Below are 16,955 nucleotides of genomic sequence, written 5' to 3' on the forward strand. Positions count from 1 at the left end.
TCGTAGCAAAGTGTGCCTTCCCCAGGCCAAAAGGTGAGAGGGGACAGAAGTGACGCTGGAGTCAGTGGAGAGTCTCCACTTCTGATACGGAGCACTAAGAAAAAGTCTTGCCAGAAACCTGCAGGGTCTGTCTCGGCTGCCGCAGCATCCCTGCCTCCCTTGTGCCTCCAGTGCAGGCTCTCAGCACTGCCTTGTGTCAACAGCCCCCGCTCTTTCCGCAAATGCCCAGGTCACGAGCCCAGGTGGGAATGTCACCTCTTCTCCCCACGACGCTGAGTCCAGCTCCTGCCAAAAGACCCCAGGGGGGCCAGCATCAAAGTGCCCCTGTCACTGTGAGAAAATGTAAGGTGACTTGTTCCTCCTGCCCTTCCTGCTCAGGTTTTCCCCGTTTATTAGAGGTTTGGGAGGTGAGTCAGGGAGCTGCGGGGTGAGGATGGAGCTGGGGAGGAATCGGCAGCTAAGGAAAGGCAAACCAGTTCCAGGCACAGGTGAATCACTTGCTGGTGAAAATACATCTTATTCTCTGGGAGACATGCGTGGATGGGGTTGGGAGTGAACTGCAGCTTAACTCCATCAGAAAATTGTGGAGTCAAGAAAAAAAACAAGGCAAGGCAAGGCTGCTTTTCCAGTAAATGAGGCGATACATTGCAAAGGAGCAGCCTGCAGCCGGCAAATCTCCAGCAACCCGCGGTCCTGTGGCTCCCTTAAAAGGGGCGATTTTAGCCTGGGACAGCGGGGAGACAGAAAAGCCATAAACACCCTCAAAGGAATGTGGCTGCTGAGAAACGAGAATCTCCGCAGGCGAGGCGAGGTGGGGGGGAGCCTGGATGGGGTTTGCACCAGCACTCCGTGCCTGGAGCCATCCTGTTCCTTGGCCATGCCCTGTCCCGAGGGAAGACCCCCTGTGGCAGTGCTAACAGTCCCTGTGAGGTGCTGGAAGAAGCTCTGCCAAGCCCCGGGGGTGTCATGTCCCTATGTCCTCGGGCCCCATGCCATACAGACATTCCTGCTTGCCAGCTGCTGGCGCGGGAGCAGGTAGAGCTGGGAGGCGCTGTGGGGACAGCAGGACACCAGTCTGGGCCAAAGAAGGAGCAGGCAGGGCTGGCAGAGGGTGCCTGTCCCAGAGGAATTTCCTCTCCATCATATCCCACTTCTTTACAGGCAGCTGAACTATTCTGCACCGACTTTGCTCTTAGTGCCATGGAACAGTCCTGTGTGTTCTGGGGCATTGTGCAGGTTCTTGGGAAGAGCCCTTGGGGCTGGCTTGTCCCTGCAGGTAGCTGTGGGCATGTTGTGACACCTCTGGGCCAGGCTCTCCCCTGTGTGTCCCAGACTGGTGGCAAATGGAATGTGCCTGACTGAAACGAACATGCTGCTTGATTTTCTTCCAGTGCTGATGAAGATGCAGCACATGGCGCTTGTCTGTAAATAAATGTTGTAGTTCTTTGGTTTTGTTGATCTTTCATAAATAAATAGTTTTTGGTTTTCACACCCCAGCCCTTTTTGCATTAGATTTGGGTACATGCAGCATTTGCAGAGTTGTGGTTTCCAATTGCTCCGGGTTCCTGGGGCTGGAGGTGTCTGGGTGTGGTGGCACAGCTGCCCTGGGGCTGAGGGTACCTGTGCACAGAGGGTCCCACTTATGAGGGTCCTGGTGCTAGTCATGTTCATGGGCTGGTGCAAAGCAGTGTCCCCAAGAGCAAAGCTGTCACCAGCAAAGAGAGGGGTCTGACATCACCAGCCTCCACAGCAATGCCACCAAAGCAGGCAAGAAACTTTCTGTTCCCCTGCTGGAGCCTAAGGGATTCCTGGAGCAAGAGCTGGGATCAAGCCGCACTTATGCAAAATCCCAATTGATGCCACAAAGACCACGCAGCCTTGGGAATTGCTGAGCCAGGGTCTGGGGAGAAGGTTTTGGAGCTATAGGTGCTGATGTTTTGTCCTTTGACCCTTCAAACACTCAGGATTTTGCTTCCCACCCTTCATTGTGTTCTGTCCTGTTCAAGAGACTCAAGCCAAGGAGAGAGATCCTTGCCCTGCCCGAAATCCTGCTGCTGGCATCAGGCATTGTCCCATGCCCCCGACTCGTGTCACACCTGGAGTGGGCAGCAGAGGCTGCGGTGGGCAGGGGCTGGGGGCCTTTGGGGTGAGGATGCTGGTACGGGGGTGCCGTGGGCACTGGTTCCCGGAGGTGGATGCAGAGGTGGGTGCTGGCAGAGTCCCGGCCAGATGCGGCGTGGGGAGGTGCAGGGCTGCGGGACCGCGAGGCTGAGGGGTGAGGGGCCGGGGGTGCCCCTGGACGCTCGATAGCCTCGGCCCAGCCCCCTCCTTAATTAGCCGCGGCCGAAGCCGCTCATTAGCGGCGACTGGGGACGGGTGCCCTCCCCGCGGAGGCGGGAGGGAGGGGAACGCTGCCGGCCCCGGTGGTGCGGGCACCGGCGCTGGCACCGGCACTGGCAGCGGAGCGGGGCTGGAGCCCTAGCCCGGCGGAGGGATGGGGCAGCGGAGGGGCCCGGCCGTGCTGCTCCTCGCCCTGGGTGAGGGGATGCCGGGGCGGGGGGACCGGGCGGTGTCCGGGGTGTCCGGGGGAGGGGGCGATGCGATGAGGGTTCCCTTCTTCCCTCCCTCTCTCCCTCCGTCCGGGCGGGGTCCGCGCGGCTCCCCCCGGCGGCTCTCGCTGGCCGTCCCCCCGCCGGTCGCTGTCCCCAGCCCCGGGCCAGGGGGGGATGGCAGCCCGGGGTGAACGGGCTCGGGTCGCCCCGTGTCCGCCGGGCTCTGGGCAGACCCCGACAACGCCGGGCACAGCCGGGGGGCGGCGGGGGATCGAGGCTGTCCTGTGTGGAAGGGGCCGCTCGCCCAGCCGGGGCACCCCGGGGCGGAGGTGGGCTCTGTCCCCAGAGGTGCCGGTGCTCACTTCGCCCCCCGGTGCTGGCAGGGCACCTGGCCGGGCTACTGGCAGCGGGACCCGCCTGCGCCGACGCTTACCGCGGCCTCTCGGACTGCGTCCTCAAGCTGGGGGACAGCATGGCCACGTACGAGGAGGAGGAGGGCATCGAACTGCAGGGACTGCACCGGGTCTGCAGGTGAGTACGGTGCATGGCCAGCCTGGCTTTCGGCATTGTCCCTGTCTGAAGTCTCCTGCCCTCCTTAGTCCCGTCGTGCCTGCACACACACATGTGCTCCACACATCACTCCGGTTTCAGATTGACCCTAAGAGGTTCTTTTCTCTGTGCGTCCCTCCATCCATCTCCTACCTGTCTCCCACCAGAGTTTGCATCCCTGGTCCTTGGCAGCAGCTCAAGCCCCCAGCACTGGTCCCATCAGCCTCTGCATGCCTGCAGCCAGGAGGAGCGGAGCTGGAGGGATCCGACCCGCTCTGCACCCCAGGAAAATCTCCCCTGCACCCCAGGTTTCAGGCAGTGCTCTGCCCTGGTGCCCAACGCTGCCGGGAGCAGCCTGCCCCGGGCACCACGTGCAGCCCAAAAGAAGCTTTCTCCCTCCCTGTTTGGACCCTTCATCCTTCAGGCTTGGATTTGTCCCAGCCCTGGTTTGCCCGAGTCTGTAGCGATGCCCTGAGATGACGATAGTGAGAGGATGTTAGCTTTAGCAGAACTGAGGAAGAGCTGGGCAATGAGGGGTGGTGTTGGGCAGGTTTGGAGCAAGGTCTGCTTAAAAAGCAGACTAGGAGAAGAAGCAAGGTGGATGTAAAATATTTGCAGAGGTAAATGCAGGCAGCTTTGCATCTCCAGAACGAGCTGTAGGGAGTGAACAGGAGTTACGAGGAAATGCAGATAGCAATGAAGGGAAAACCCACGTGCCTGGGGCGGTGGAAACCTGGCAGAGCAAGGTGGAGGGCTGAGTGCCCTGGGGTCACGCTTTCTGAGCTGCTGGAAACCGCCCTGCAGGCTGTGACCTGCTCTGTATTCCCCCTTCTCCAGGAGACAGCCCGGATCAGGATGAACAGCCTCTCTGGGACCTGCTTTATGGGTGGGCTGAAGTAGGAACTTCTCTGGTTCGGACAGAATTGATACTTTTTGCTATTTTGTTTTTTTGAGGTTTTTTTAGGAGGCTGCTTGGTATTAGAAAACAACCAACAGTCAGTGCAGCCCATGCTGCTCCTGGCTGCTGGAGGAGCGATTCCTTTGCTGAAGCTCATGGGAAACATGAGAGCTGAGTTTTTCCTGAAGCCCAGAGGCACAGACCATCCCCGAACAGGTCCTGAGATCTTCCCTGGCAGGAAACTGATGATGTCCCAGCTTCCTGCCAGGAAATATTTCTGAATTATATGCCTTTGACACTCAGCCTTATCCACTGCTGCTTGCATTTCTGGAGCTGGTCCCCTCTCCAGGAGGGTGGGTGAGGGATGGACAAGGAGCCAGGAGCTGCTCTGGGGGGCTGCTGGTGTCTCAGCTCGGTGTGCAGTGCTGCCCCAGAGCCAGCCTGGGAAGGCACTTGCCAGCAGCCTGCCTGCCTGAGCAGATGGGGGCTGTGAAGGGTGAAAGGCTGGGAATTGCCATCCCAGCTGAAAGCAGATCCAGGCTGGAGCTGCCTTTCTCCTTCACCTTCCTGAGCTTGTCTTGCCTGAAGACATGGGGCAGGTTTAACTCTTACCTGTCAGAGCTGTCTGCTGCTGCTGCTGCAGGTCCGGAGCCAGCGCTGGAGGTTGCCAGGGCTGGCACCAGCTTTTCTCATTATCTGGGGACGTTTATTCTGCCACAGTGACTCGGTTTAATGAACTCCCTCACAGCTGGCGTTCTGACGTAAGCCCCGGCTCTGAGCAAGCAGAGTGCTCAGGTTTGCCTGTCTGCACAAAGTGTCATCTCCAGCACAGTGCACTCAGACAGCACCGTGCTGTCCTTTACAGGTGCACAGTGTCCCCTCTCAGCCAGCTGGACTGCATCCCCCTCCTGACAGGTGACATGTGTGCCTGATGTGTTGGCAGACACTGGGAAGGTGTCAGAGCAATTGCTCCTGTCCTCTAGACTCCTGTTTTCCAGCTTGCAGGGAGCTGGGCGTGGTGCCCAGCCCCAGCCCATGTGGGACAGGACAGCAGAGCAGCTCCTGCTTTATTCCTGCAGGACCACGGTTTATCTTCACCTGTTTTCTCTTTTCCTTCTGGTAGTCTCTAAAAGCCTCTTCCCACTGAACAGCTTCTACTTATGAAAGTAATACCCAGCAGATAAATGGAGATGATTCTAATGAGAACACAGTGACTAACTCCTCCTGCCCCTGCTCGTACCTTAGGAAAGCTGAGACAGCCTGTGGGAGCTCTTGTCCTTCTCCATGCTTTGTGCTCCCATTTGCCCTTGACTCTGCTTGGAGAAAGTGATGAATGAGATGTGCTGGGTCTTTGTTTGCAGCCTGTGTGAGATACTCAGGGAAACATTTGTTGATAGAAAATAATGGATTTTATTGACTTCCAGAGAAAAGAGGGGTGGAGAAAAAATGGAATAAATAATTTCAGTGTTTTGAGATTTGGAGTTTTAGCCAAGATGCTCTGGCAGATGATGGAGGGGATGAATAGTCTGGGACGCTTGCACAAAACACGAGGGCTGTGGCTGCTCAGAGGGCAGGCTCAGGGCAGCAAGGCTCTGCCTGGCATCCTGCACTGTGGGAGTGCAAAGGGACTGACAGTGTGGTGTCTCCCTGGCTGCAGGTATTGGGATGAATTCCACACCTGTGCCCTGACAGTACTCTGGGAGTGCCAGAAGGAAGCAGCAGCTGTCTGGGAGATGCTGAGAAGGGAGTCCCGAAAAAACAAATTTCAAGGCAGCTTGTTCGACCTCTGCAGCCCCAGCATGGCCCAAAGCTCTGCCTGGACCCACGTTCCCAACATTTCCATCCTCAGCATCCCCCTCATCGTCACTTGGCTGAACTTATAAACTGCAGCTCTGTGAGTATCCCAACAGAAGTGTTGGCAGGGTGTGGCCTGGCATCTTTCAGATCTGTTTTCCAAACCTTTGAGGAATACACTGTTTGGAGCTCAGAAACTCCCAGTTCCATCCTGCGGCCTTGGGATGTGGAAGAGCTTGGCAGCATCTCCAGGGTGTTGAAATTTCTCTGTAATTTGGAGTAACTCCTCTCCCCCTTCTGCCTCAAGGCACAGGCACAGATCTGGCTATCAGGAAATTTGGGAACTTGTAAATACAGGGCACAGGATTTGGGGAGAAAGGATAAATTCTGGAAAAAGGATGAATGCTGGATAATTCTGCACCCTTTTATGGCAACTGGAAGGAAATCTGTTTACTTTGCTGACTCTTTCCACCAGATCAACTCTCCAGGGTTTTGATTTGGACACTCAAAACAAGATGGGTATTTTTCCCACTGCTCCATGAGGTGCAGGGGATGGTGTCTGTCCTGTCACAGGCTGAAGGGAGACCTTCCTGCCCTGCACTGGACTTTCTTCTTTGAGGACATGGTAAAACCGTGCTGAACAATAATCACAGTTGCATGACTTCTCTGACACACATCTGAATTCCTGAGTAACTTCTGTGTTATGTGTAAATCCCTTTTCTATGGACAGAGGTGAAAAATATTTAAAGGGAGAGGAAATATCAAGCTAGGAGGACAAAAGGGATTTATAGCAACTCTTCTGCTTTAAAGCTTTCCCCAAGGTACCTGTAAGCAGCTGTGGGTAGAAGTGTGTAATTCCAGAGTATTAAAGTTTGTTGTAGAGCCAACAGCATGGCAGAAGTTATTTGTCCTTGCTCTTGCTCAACAGCACAGTCTCCTCTTGTCTCCTTTGTGGCTCAGTGTTGTCAGTTTTGCAGCTTCAGTACAAGCATGGAAGTGTTTGGAACAGAGAGGTGTTTGCAAGTGATTTCTGAGTTTGTTGGAGAACCACAATATTATGGGTTAGCCCAAGGCAGTCTGTGTTTTAAGGATGCTGATGGATCTCTGTGCCCTGCCAGGCTGTACAGGGCCATGGGGTGTGTGCTCACAGTGTGAGCAGGGAAACCAGGGCCCTGCTAACTCCACAGATCCCACCAGACGCATTCCAGGCATTGGGCAAGCTTCTAGAGCAAAGGATCTTAGTCCCAACAGTGCTGTTGGGTCATGCAGCTTTCCTCTGGCATTCATGTGTTCTTCCTCTTACCTTCACTACCCCTCAACACTCTGCTCCTGCAGCAGCAGCAGGAGATAATGAAGAAATTGGAGCAAATTCCAATAAATAAGCCAGAGCAGCTGGTGTTCAGACAGCACTTCAGTGCACAAGTTGTTACTTATGTATTCAGTACTCAGCATCTGGGGCACAAAGCCTTAGGGTGAGTACTGGAGAAAGGGTAAATCAGAGCATTGTAAAACCTGGAGTGAACCACTCAGATCCTTCATTTTTTTCTTTGTACTCCATGCCAACAGCACTGTTTGCTGTTTGATCCTGTTCCCCCTCCCCTGTTAACTTCAGTGACTGGGGAAAGCTGAAGCAGGGGAAAGTCATGTACAACCAAGACTGGAGTATTTTGACTCCAAATCCTGTATCTATTCTTTGTTTAGAACAACTATTTAATGCCATTAGGAAAAGAAGTAAGCACAGCCCCCTAAAATCCCACAACCCTTGCCATCTCTTTGAATTCGGCAATTCCTCTCTTAAAATTTTCTACATTGAAACAGCTTTGGGGAAAGGGAAGGTAAAAGAATCAGACTGACAAGAAATCTTTTAGGAAAACCATGGATGCAAATGGCTGACTGCCACTTCCACTGTCTGAGAAGAACAGGTCCTGGGATGTATCTTCCCTGGAAGCAGATCCCTCAACTATTGCACACAAAACCCCCCCCAAAGATTCATTAAGAAACAAAGACCATCTGCCACTGTTCTGGTATGGAGCAGCAGATTTTTTTGTAAGCCAAAGGTGCTTCTAAATCTGACTGAAAGCATGTGAGCGAAAACTAGGTCTCACAGTATGGGAGTGATGAGTTTCCTCAATCAGTATTTCATTTTTAGCAGAACTTCCTCTATGACTAGGACAATTAAAGTAGAAGTCCTTTAAAAAAAAAAAAAGAAAAAAAAGCTAATACACAGGTTCATTTCTCCTAGGCAGTCAGCAGCCTTTCAGAAAGATTTCTGATCCTACAGCACACTTCATGCTGGTGCAGTGCAGCTCCTGGGATGTCCTGCAGCCTCAGTGTTGAAGCCCCATTTGTCAAGGATTCTTCTCATGGCCTTGCTGTGAGTTTCTCCAGATACAAAGCTGTGCCCAGATCTCCTCCCCAAGGGAGCTGCTGAAGCTGTTACAGCATATCTCGTATATTCAAAAAGAAATGAGTTAAGTGTTCTTTAGTCCAAAGTCTTCACCTTTGCTCTTGCAGGGGAACAAAGGTGGCAGCTCTGTTAATACAGGCCCACAGCAACTCTGGGAGCAGCTGGAAGAAAGTGGCTTTGTCTCCTTGCTCTCAAATTCACTGTAATTAATCCTCAGCTCCTGCTTGCCTCAAGAACAGCCCTGAACACAAGAGTTCACACAAGGCTTTGGTGTAGTATTAAGCCTTGAAGTAAACCTGCAAGCTTTCCCTGTCCCTGCAGGACTGGGATGTTCTTTCTCAAGAATAGCACCAAGAAGCAGCAGAGGACAAAATGACCCTGAAGGATCTTAAAACATGACTAACAGCACGCCAGCACTCGTCACCCCGAGGCAGCACTGCCCTCTGCTCCACGCCCTGATCCCAACCACAGCACACTCCCTGCTCCTTTCTGAGGGAGATACTGGCACCTACTGGAGACCAGTTCATATCCAGGCTGAGGTGATTGGGACAAAGGCAAGTATCCTTGCACATGAAAAATGAGCAGATTTTGAGAAGGGATGGGCTGCCTTGCTGCAGGGGCAGCCCTAGGAAGTGACCTTTGGGTGGCCCTCCAGGCTGGCTCCTGTCCAGAGAAACACTTGTGTAAACTCTTCCCTCTGAAAGCTTCTGCTGTTTGAAACTCTTCTTACAGGGGCTTTGGTCAGGATGGGCTCCTGGTGAAATCCCTCAATATAAAAAGTGCTGGTTACATTTGTTTAGATAGAAATCCTCCTTTGGAGACCTGCTGAGTATGTAAGCAGCAGGATGTCATCCTGCCCCCATTTACAGTGTCTGAGTGTGAGAGCAGGGATTGAAATACAGCTCAGCTGCCCAGTAACAGAACTCAAAAGAGCAGCTTCAGAGAGTTTATCAGTCTCACATCATCCCACCACTTTTCAACAAACTGAATTAGCAAGTGATTTATGCAAATTAAAACTTACAAATATTAACAAAGGGAAGTTACTGCAGCAAGATGCTGCACAGGAGAAAAATTTGTCTCTAGACCTGGCTTTACCCTCATTTGGGGTTGCAACATGGCCACCTCTCAGTGGAAACCAGGCAGGATGTGAGGCTGCTTGCTTGGGCTGTTGGATCTGGAGGAAGAACCCAGCTCTGGACCCTCAGCAGTAAGGGGATGTTCCTGCCTGGTGAAGTTTATTTGAAGGACCTCTAAATATTCAAGAAATAGCAAGTCTCTTACTTAACATCACCTCTACCAGGCAAGACCTTGTCCAGTTGCTGGACTGCTGAAGCCTGATGGGAAAGCCCATCCAAGGGGGAAGAGCATCATGGCTCCAGGACACTTCTGCAGGTTTCCCCAGGGCAGCTCCAGGCTCAGGCTGGACATGTGGAGATCCTGGACTGCTGACACTCCCTCTGAAGTGGAGTTATGCCAACTGACTTCCCAAGACAGCACTCAATGATGCCTTCCTTTCAGAGCAGAGGTATGAAATGTTTATTGTAGGAAATTTTATGTGCCCCAGACAGTGGGCACCTCACAGCCAAGTGTTCTCTGGCTGCATCCTCCTGTTGCCATGATACAGACACTCATGGTATTTCTTGAAGTGCTCAGCTTCCCAGGAGAACCGTAACACTCACAGCAACATTATATTTTTATTATTACAAAAGATTTCTCCAGCAAACTGCTGTCTGTCACCTCTATGTATCAAACATGGAAACAGCAAACAAACCCATCTAACGTTACAGGTTATTATTTAGTGTCTCAGCTGGTGATTCAGGTAAGTACAACTGTTTTCTTTCTCCCCATCCATTCACTTCCTTGACTCTTTCCCAAACAATGCCCAAAGAAGTCACAGAATGGAAGCAGCAGCTCCCAGCCCCAGTGCTCACCGTGCCAGCTCCAGCAAGAAGAGCTGACCATTGTGTTACCCATCCAGGGCACTCCCACATCGTTAAATTCCAAATGCTCCTCACGTTTTGCTACCTGGCTTTTAACAGTCCCACGAGTGAAGAGTTTAAGGGCACACTCTCCATCCAGTCATATTAATACTTTGTGTTAACAAAATAAACATCTGCTCCTCCCCTGCTGTCAGCCGATGCCAGAGGAGATGCTCACACTCATGCAGTCACCGAGGTCCAAATGGAAAAAAAAACCAAAACCATAAAGTCTAAACAGACCTGCTGTGCTTCTTCAGGGATGATTCTGAGGCATTGGATGCATTGTGCCGGGAACAATGACAAAACGCAGCTCGTGGTTGCCAGCGGCAGTCTATACGTTGGATTTGGGGGCGGAGTTGAGGGGGATCTCCCGCAGCTCTATTCTCATGCACAGGTACTCGCCGATGGCCGCCATCAGCGCTGTGCACACGATGTGCACCAGCCACCACGTCAGCGTCGAGGGGAAGCGCGAGTTGTAGATCCAGCAGCCCAGGAGGTGGAAGAAGTGAACGGTGACGGTGAAATCCAGGCACTGCTTCCCTCGGCGGATGAAGTACAGCAAGCCCAGAGCGCTGCAAAGTAAAGGCAAGGGCTTAATGAATTCCCCCAGACCGACAGAAAAGGTGCTGCAGCAAAAGCTATCAGCAGTTCTCACTGCTGATTATGCAGTGGGTTTAAAACTTCTTCACATATTTTAAGAACAGGTTGTTTCTGACCTCTCTCCTGGCTGCTGCACCAAGACTTGCAGGCTTACAGCTTTTAATTACATGATGGCAGGAAAATTAATATTTTAGTGCAGAGAACAGGCAGGAATTTATAGACTATCTCCTAATACATTAGTGTTTGCTGAAATCCATTAATTCTAACTTTTAGTAAAATCTCCCACAAAAGCAAATCTCATTCCCAGCTGGGAAACTGAGGCAGAGAAGTGAAATGACTTTTCCAGGTTCTAGAAAGCCAAGAGTCAGCAGTTCCAACTGCCCTCGGCAGATGTGCTTAAGAAGGCACAGGGATTTTGGGAGATGTTTGGAGAGAGGCAGTACACCACACTGAATTCTTTTACAGCTTAATGGTACGAAAGGACAAGATGCAGGTGCTCCAGCTAGCTGCAGACTTACCAGGTGAGTGCATTGAGGATGAAAGCCATCATGGAGAGCCTCCCCGGCGGGGTTGAGAAGCCTAAAATCTACATGGGACTATTAGTAGGAACCCGCGGCAGAAATCGCAGCCCGAGTCTCCCGTGGCACAGCCCTGCATGGATCAGGATCTACAGGAGGAGCTGGACATGTCTGTCTGTCTGTCTGTCTGGGGGCACCTACAGGAAAGGGAAAGGTCTGGTTCTGTGCTGAGGGGAACCACCTAAACTGGGTATGAGTCCATACTGGGTTATTTCTAGTGGGTAGGGGAGTCTTTATACCAGGAGTACCTATAAAGGGTATCTGTATAAGGGGGTATCACCTATAGAACAAGGTGCTCCCTCTCCACAGGGACACCACCTGCACAGGGTGTCTGTCCCTACATGGGGGCTATCTCCCACCATACACCGAAGTGCTGCCTCTACCCCAGGGTACCCATTCAGAGGGCCAGCTTTACCTCCACACTGGGGCACCTCCACGGACAGCAGGTCTATGCATTGGGGGGCTGCTACATGGGGCAGGGGAGCACACCGGGCGGGGGGCTGTCCCTGGCACCGGGAATGCCCACACGGGAGCGGGCTCTGCCTCCCCAGGAGAGCCCCAGCAATCCCCCCTGCTCCAGGGGCCTGTGCCCACGGCGGCTTCCCGGGGCGCGCCCTCACCTCGTCGCTGAACACCTGTTGGAGAGAGGGCCCGGTGCTGCCCAGGGTGCCGAGGAGGGCGAGCCAGAGCCCGAGGGAGCTGTAGTATCCCGCTTGCAGCAGCACCATCTGCGACACGATCAGCGCGGGGTCCCACACGTAGCTGCGGAACTGCGCCGCCATCGCCCGCCCGCCGCCCGCGACGGAAGTGCCGCCTCCGCCGCGCCAGAGCGCCCCCTGGCGCAGGGGAGGACCCGCTGCGGCCCCGAGCCCCGCCCGCTGCCCTGAGCCCGCTAGGTCCCGGTCCCGATCCCGATCCCGATCCTAACCCCGCCCGCTGCCCTGAGCCCGCTCGGTCCCGGTCCCGGTCCCGATCCCGATCCTAACCCCGCCCGCTGCCCTGAGCCCACTCGGTCCCGATCCCGATCCTAACCCCGCCCGCTGCCCCGACACCTCCCGATCCCGATCCTAACCCCGCCCGCTGCCCCGACACCTCCCGATCCCGACCCAGTCCACGGCCCCCGACTCCCAGCTACGGCCTCCGACCCGGCTGCCCTCCGTGCCCAGTACCAGCTCCCCCACATCTGCCTGCCAAGGGCGTCCCCAGCCCCGTCCCCTGCCCTGGGTCGGTGCCTTCAGAAACTTGGCTAAAAGTTGCTAAAAGACGCAGAGTCCCCCGTGCTCCTGTGATCAGCTCTTGGCTGCGCGGCCTGGCATTGGTGGCCTCAGTGAGCAGCGGTGTTTGCTTGGCTTCAGGAATGAGAATCGTCGCTGTGCTAACAGTGAAATTCACGAGGTTTTGTAGGACAACAGGGGATTTTGGAGACAAGGCTTCCCCAAGCCCCTGCCCATCTGCACTGGTGTCAGAGTGTTCTGTAACTTGGCCGAGCAGCTCTTGCTAAAGACACAAATACCAACCATACAAGAAATTATTGTCCCCGGGTACTTCCTCTCATTTCCAGGCCAGTTCCTGAAGGCGCTGAGGCTCTTGGCAGCTGCTGCCCAGCTGTGCTCATTTTAGCTCTGGGCCATCGGGTACCAGGATGTTGTTCTGAGTCGTGGTGTGCCCTGGCAGCACCTTTCCGTTACAGGGCTGGGTTGGGAGGTTTCTTCTGATACATGCTGATTTCTTCTATTTAGCCTCATGAAATGGCCAGGTGCCAGACACCCTCATGCTCCACTGTACCCCTGCTGTGATCAGCTCCTGGCTGCCGGGGCTTGTTGTGAGCCGTCCTGCTTGCTTGGCTTCAGGTATAAGAATTGTCACTGACTTATTAGCAAAATCCCCAAGGCTGTGTGGGACAAGTGAGCATTTTGGAGATAAAATCTTTGCTGGAAAAAAAGAGAGGAGGCACCCCCGGGCTGTTTCGGTAGATGGGGGAGTTGCCACAAGAGTCGTTTTCACCTGGAAAAGAGAGCAGAAGGAATAAAAAGGGGAATCCAGGTTCTGAGGGAGGTGGTAGGCTCACATCAGTCGTGGGTGTGGAATATGCTGGCTATGGGAACACAGATTATGATCTCTGACAAGCTCGCATGACGTTTTTTCCATGCCTCTTATGGGAAGTTCCCTATGCAGCTCTGCTGTATGTTTTCCTTTCCTCATTCTGTGAATTTCTGTGCCGAGCCAGGTTTGACACATTTTGTTCCCTGTTCCCGGACCATTTCCTAGGAAAGATTGTGCAAGGCAGAGGCACATGTGTGGTGGACATGGGCCATTGTTGCTGAGTTCTCACTTAGGCCTTTGGAGAATTTATTTTTGCAGAAGCTCCAGCCTCAGCCAGTGGAGAAATGAACAGGGGAAAATCCAGCCTTGTCAGTGCTGTCTGCTGCCAACACATTGCTGAGCATAAATTGTGATGCTTGACACTTCCTCTGTTAATTCTTGGTAGAAATTGGTTTCCTTTCCTGAAATCTGCTGTGCTTGGCTCTCAGAGACAGGCAAGCCATCACTTAGATATTAATTCTCACTTTCCTATTTCTTTTATAGCCCCTCATAGGACGAACTCTCCTTTGCCAGCAAAAATTTTGTCAGTTTAGACAAAGCTGACTAAAGCTCCAAGCTTTAGTGTAAGGTAGCACTGTTGGTATCATTGCTGGGTATCTTTCCACAGCCAAATATCTGACTTATCCAAAAGTCCACGGTATCACAGGATGCAAGAGGGTGTTTTGGGAGGCGTTGACTTGAATTGCTTTGGAATTTGAGGCTCCTCCCTGCTCGGTTGCTGCACTTGTGACTAAAGGTATCGAATAGCCACAGCTGAGCCTGAGGTGTGATTTGAGGCTCCCTCCTGCCCTGGACAGGCTGAGTTCCCATATGGACACGGGGAAGGGCTGCAGCACAAAGACATTTGTGCTGTGACTCAACTGCAGCACAGTTTGTGAGCTTGTTTCCTGTCTGACTTTGTGACAGCATCTTTCATGGTCATGTTTGTTTGTTCCTGCTCCTGATTTGGCTTTCTCTCCTCTCCAGGCTGCTCCAGCATAGGGGACTGTGTCCTTCTCCTGGAAAAGAGGGTGTTCTCCCTACAGGATGCTTTGCCCCCCACTCTGCTCTGTGGAGTAAGGTTTAAAATGGACCTGGAAAGCAAACAGTATTGGGAATTAAACAGCTTTCTTAATTTCTCTTTTCTTCCTCTTTTGTTTAAACAAAAAGTTGGAGACAGCTGTGGAGGAAATGTGTTACAGAGGAAAAGGATGTTGAAACACAAAGACCATGATTTCTAGGGTGCCACAGTGGGTGCTGCTGGCCTGGCTTCTGGTTAGAACATCCTTTTTAACCAGTGACTGCTCTGTGTGTGCCACCTGTGTGTTCTGAAGAGCAGCAGGTGGAAGGAGAAGTGGCAATACGCCCAGGACGCAGCTGATGACTTGAGGGTGTACCCAGATCACATGAAACTATTGTGGTCACTTCTTTATCAGGAGAGCAGGAAAAGAATACCCTATTTAGCCACAGATACTTTACATAAAAAATAGCTGTCTAGGAGGGTACTGTTTTCCTCCCCAGGAATCATTGCCTAAAACAGGAAGCTGTTTATTTAGGTGGTCTCTGTTTTACCAGCTGGTGTACAAAGGGTGGTGCTGTCTGAATGACCTTTGCTGGAGTTCATTTCCCTCTTGACTGGAAGGTAGGAGTTGTGTAAGGTCACATTTGCTGAAGGGACAGCAAGGCTAAGAGCACACATTTCCAGAATATTTCAACATTAAGTGGCTCAAACCATGGGATGAGTTTTCAGTCACTCCTCTTCCTCCACCCATGTGGTGTGCAGGTGTGTTTTTCCAAAGAATTCAGTGTACTGAATGGACTTTGGAAGTTGGGATTTTTTAAAACTCTATTTAAGGTTTCTTTTTGCTTGAGAATACTGCTCTAAGCCCTTTTTTAAAATTTGCCTGTAGGAACTGTGCTGAGCTTGGCTGGAAAATCTCTTTTCCTGATTAGTGCAACAGAATTTATGATCGAGGTGTTTAAAGGGCCTTGTGTGTGTTCTTCTCAAGATTATCTAGACATTTCTTGATGTGCCATATAAAAGTGAGATTCCCTTCACCCTCCAAATGTGTTGTATTTGGACACTTCATTCCACTTCCAGCATGTTTGTGTTGTGTTGGTAACTGACAGCTGTTTATTTTGATTTTCAACATGAGGGTTAGGTAATTCTTCATTAGGTTAGGAACAATGGTGGCCAGCCTGTGTTATTTCTCTGCCAGCTATAGTTTTTATGTGGAGAATGCAACTGACACACCTTGAATGTGAGAATTCATTGCCCAGAACAAATGTGTTTCCCAACATGCATTTTATTTTGCTTCTGCTTCTCTCCCTTGTGGTGAAGTTTCAGAAAAGGACATTTCAGTGGTGCATTTTTGCTCTCTGGGCCCATTTGTCCTGTTGCCTTCTCAGAGTGTCACATACCCATGGATTTTCTGCATTATTCCAGAGAGGAGAATGTCAGCATCTTGAAAGGAAACACTTGAAGGGCAAAATGAAGGCAGCTGTTTTATGGCCATGAGTTTAGAATCATATTATGATTTTTATGACTGCATTTCCTCTTATTCTCTTGAGATATAGTCACAGAACGATTCTGTGTGTGTGAGGAAGGGAGGTGGATCTACACAATGCACTTTAAAAATGTCATCAGTAAAGTTACAGGGATTTGTTCTCAAGGTTGAAAAGTACATTAGGCTTTAGTTTAATTTTCTCTTCTGTTTCCAGAAGCCCAAGATTAGTTTGCCTGAAGGATTGTGCATGCAGATGTGAGATGGATGGACAATGTGTGTGGTCCCCAGGCCAGGCAGACTGACTCCTCTCCACACAGCAGAACTTCCCTGGGAGGGAAAACTCTGTCCTGTGCCATGCAAGGGGATTTTTGGTGGAAGTGGTATGTGTTGAGGGGTATGATTACCAGGAGCTCGGCCTATTGTCCATGTTTGGAGAGGAAGTTAACAGGTGAGTGAGCAATATTTGTAGCCACAATACAGAAATCTGGTTTTGAAAGCATCTTTGTGGTGGCTGCTTTATCTGGAAGGACATGTAAAGAGGTCATGGCAACATGCACACAAATACAGGTGGAATTCAGAGGGTTCAGGAGCATGGAGTACTTCTGGCCACCTTGTGCTGCTGAGGCTGTCTCCTGTCTGGCAGGTGTCATGGTGTGGACCACTCTTTGCACATTTGACCCAATCTGTGTGCTCTTGTCCCTCACCATCTACTGCTCCCCACCTCTGCTGAATGTCCAGAGCTGGACATTTATGAGAGCTGGGCTCCCTGGCTGCACCAGCAGTGATTTTTATCAGTTCCTCTGTGTGACGAAGTGAGGGTAATAAGGAAGGATAGTTACCCAACCCACAGCACAAATCCCTCCCTGATGGCCTTGGATGCTGAGGTGAACTAAAGTGTTAGCGACACATGGCTGTGCTGAGCAGAGCAGGTCAGCAAACTCCCCCACAGCCTGTTCCATGTTGGCTCCTACCATTACCCACATGTGTGCTGTCTTCAGATCTTAACTAC

The 16,955-nt window shown here is 52.0% G+C and overlaps 2 protein-coding genes across 2 annotated transcripts; one reads left to right on the forward strand and one right to left on the reverse strand.

The window, feature by feature from the left end:
* The first annotated feature begins 2,494 nt into the window (after positions 1 to 2,494).
* On the forward strand, positions 2,495 to 6,573 carry LOC103818617 (neuritin-like). Its single transcript, XM_009092968.3, has 3 exons — positions 2,495 to 2,537; positions 2,936 to 3,083; positions 5,657 to 6,573. The coding sequence occupies exons 1-3, from the start codon at positions 2,495 to 2,497 to the stop codon at positions 5,880 to 5,882; spliced, it is 417 nt and encodes a 138-aa protein (XP_009091216.1). The 3' UTR covers positions 5,883 to 6,573.
* A 3,302-nt stretch (positions 6,574 to 9,875) lies between these two features.
* On the reverse strand, positions 9,876 to 12,197 carry SYS1 (SYS1 golgi trafficking protein). Its single transcript, XM_009093193.4, has 3 exons — positions 11,978 to 12,197; positions 11,298 to 11,365; positions 9,876 to 10,751 (listed from the first exon to the last, which is right to left on the reverse strand). Exons 1-3 carry the CDS (start codon positions 12,137 to 12,139, stop codon positions 10,511 to 10,513), a joined length of 471 nt encoding a protein of 156 aa, XP_009091441.3. The 5' UTR covers positions 12,140 to 12,197; the 3' UTR covers positions 9,876 to 10,510.
* Positions 12,198 to 16,955: the final 4,758 nt, after the last annotated feature.

The sequence above is a fragment of the Serinus canaria genome, chromosome 20 (genome assembly GCF_022539315.1).
Source record: "Serinus canaria isolate serCan28SL12 chromosome 20, serCan2020, whole genome shotgun sequence".
In the NCBI taxonomy this organism is placed as follows: domain Eukaryota; kingdom Metazoa; phylum Chordata; class Aves; order Passeriformes; family Fringillidae; genus Serinus; species Serinus canaria.

Excerpts from the sequence above, each read along its gene's own strand:
- LOC103818617 (XM_009092968.3), top strand. The coding sequence starts at position 2,495 with ATGGGGCAGCGGAGGGGCCCGGCCGTGCTGCTCCTCGCCCTGG. Across the intron at positions 2,538-2,935 it reads CGTGCTGCTCCTCGCCCTGG|GGCACCTGGCCGGGCTACTG; the intron begins GTGAGGGGATGC and ends CGGTGCTGGCAG. Across the intron at positions 3,084-5,656 it reads GGACTGCACCGGGTCTGCAG|GTATTGGGATGAATTCCACA; the intron begins GTGAGTACGGTG and ends CCCTGGCTGCAG.
- SYS1 (XM_009093193.4), bottom strand. The coding sequence starts at position 12,139 with ATGGCGGCGCAGTTCCGCAGCTACGTGTGGGACCCCGCGCTGATCGTG. Across the intron at positions 11,366-11,977 it reads AACAGGTGTTCAGCGACGAG|ATTTTAGGCTTCTCAACCCC; the intron begins GTGAGGGCGCGC and ends AGTCCCATGTAG. Across the intron at positions 10,752-11,297 it reads ATCCTCAATGCACTCACCTG|CGCTCTGGGCTTGCTGTACT; the intron begins GTAAGTCTGCAG and ends TTTACTTTGCAG.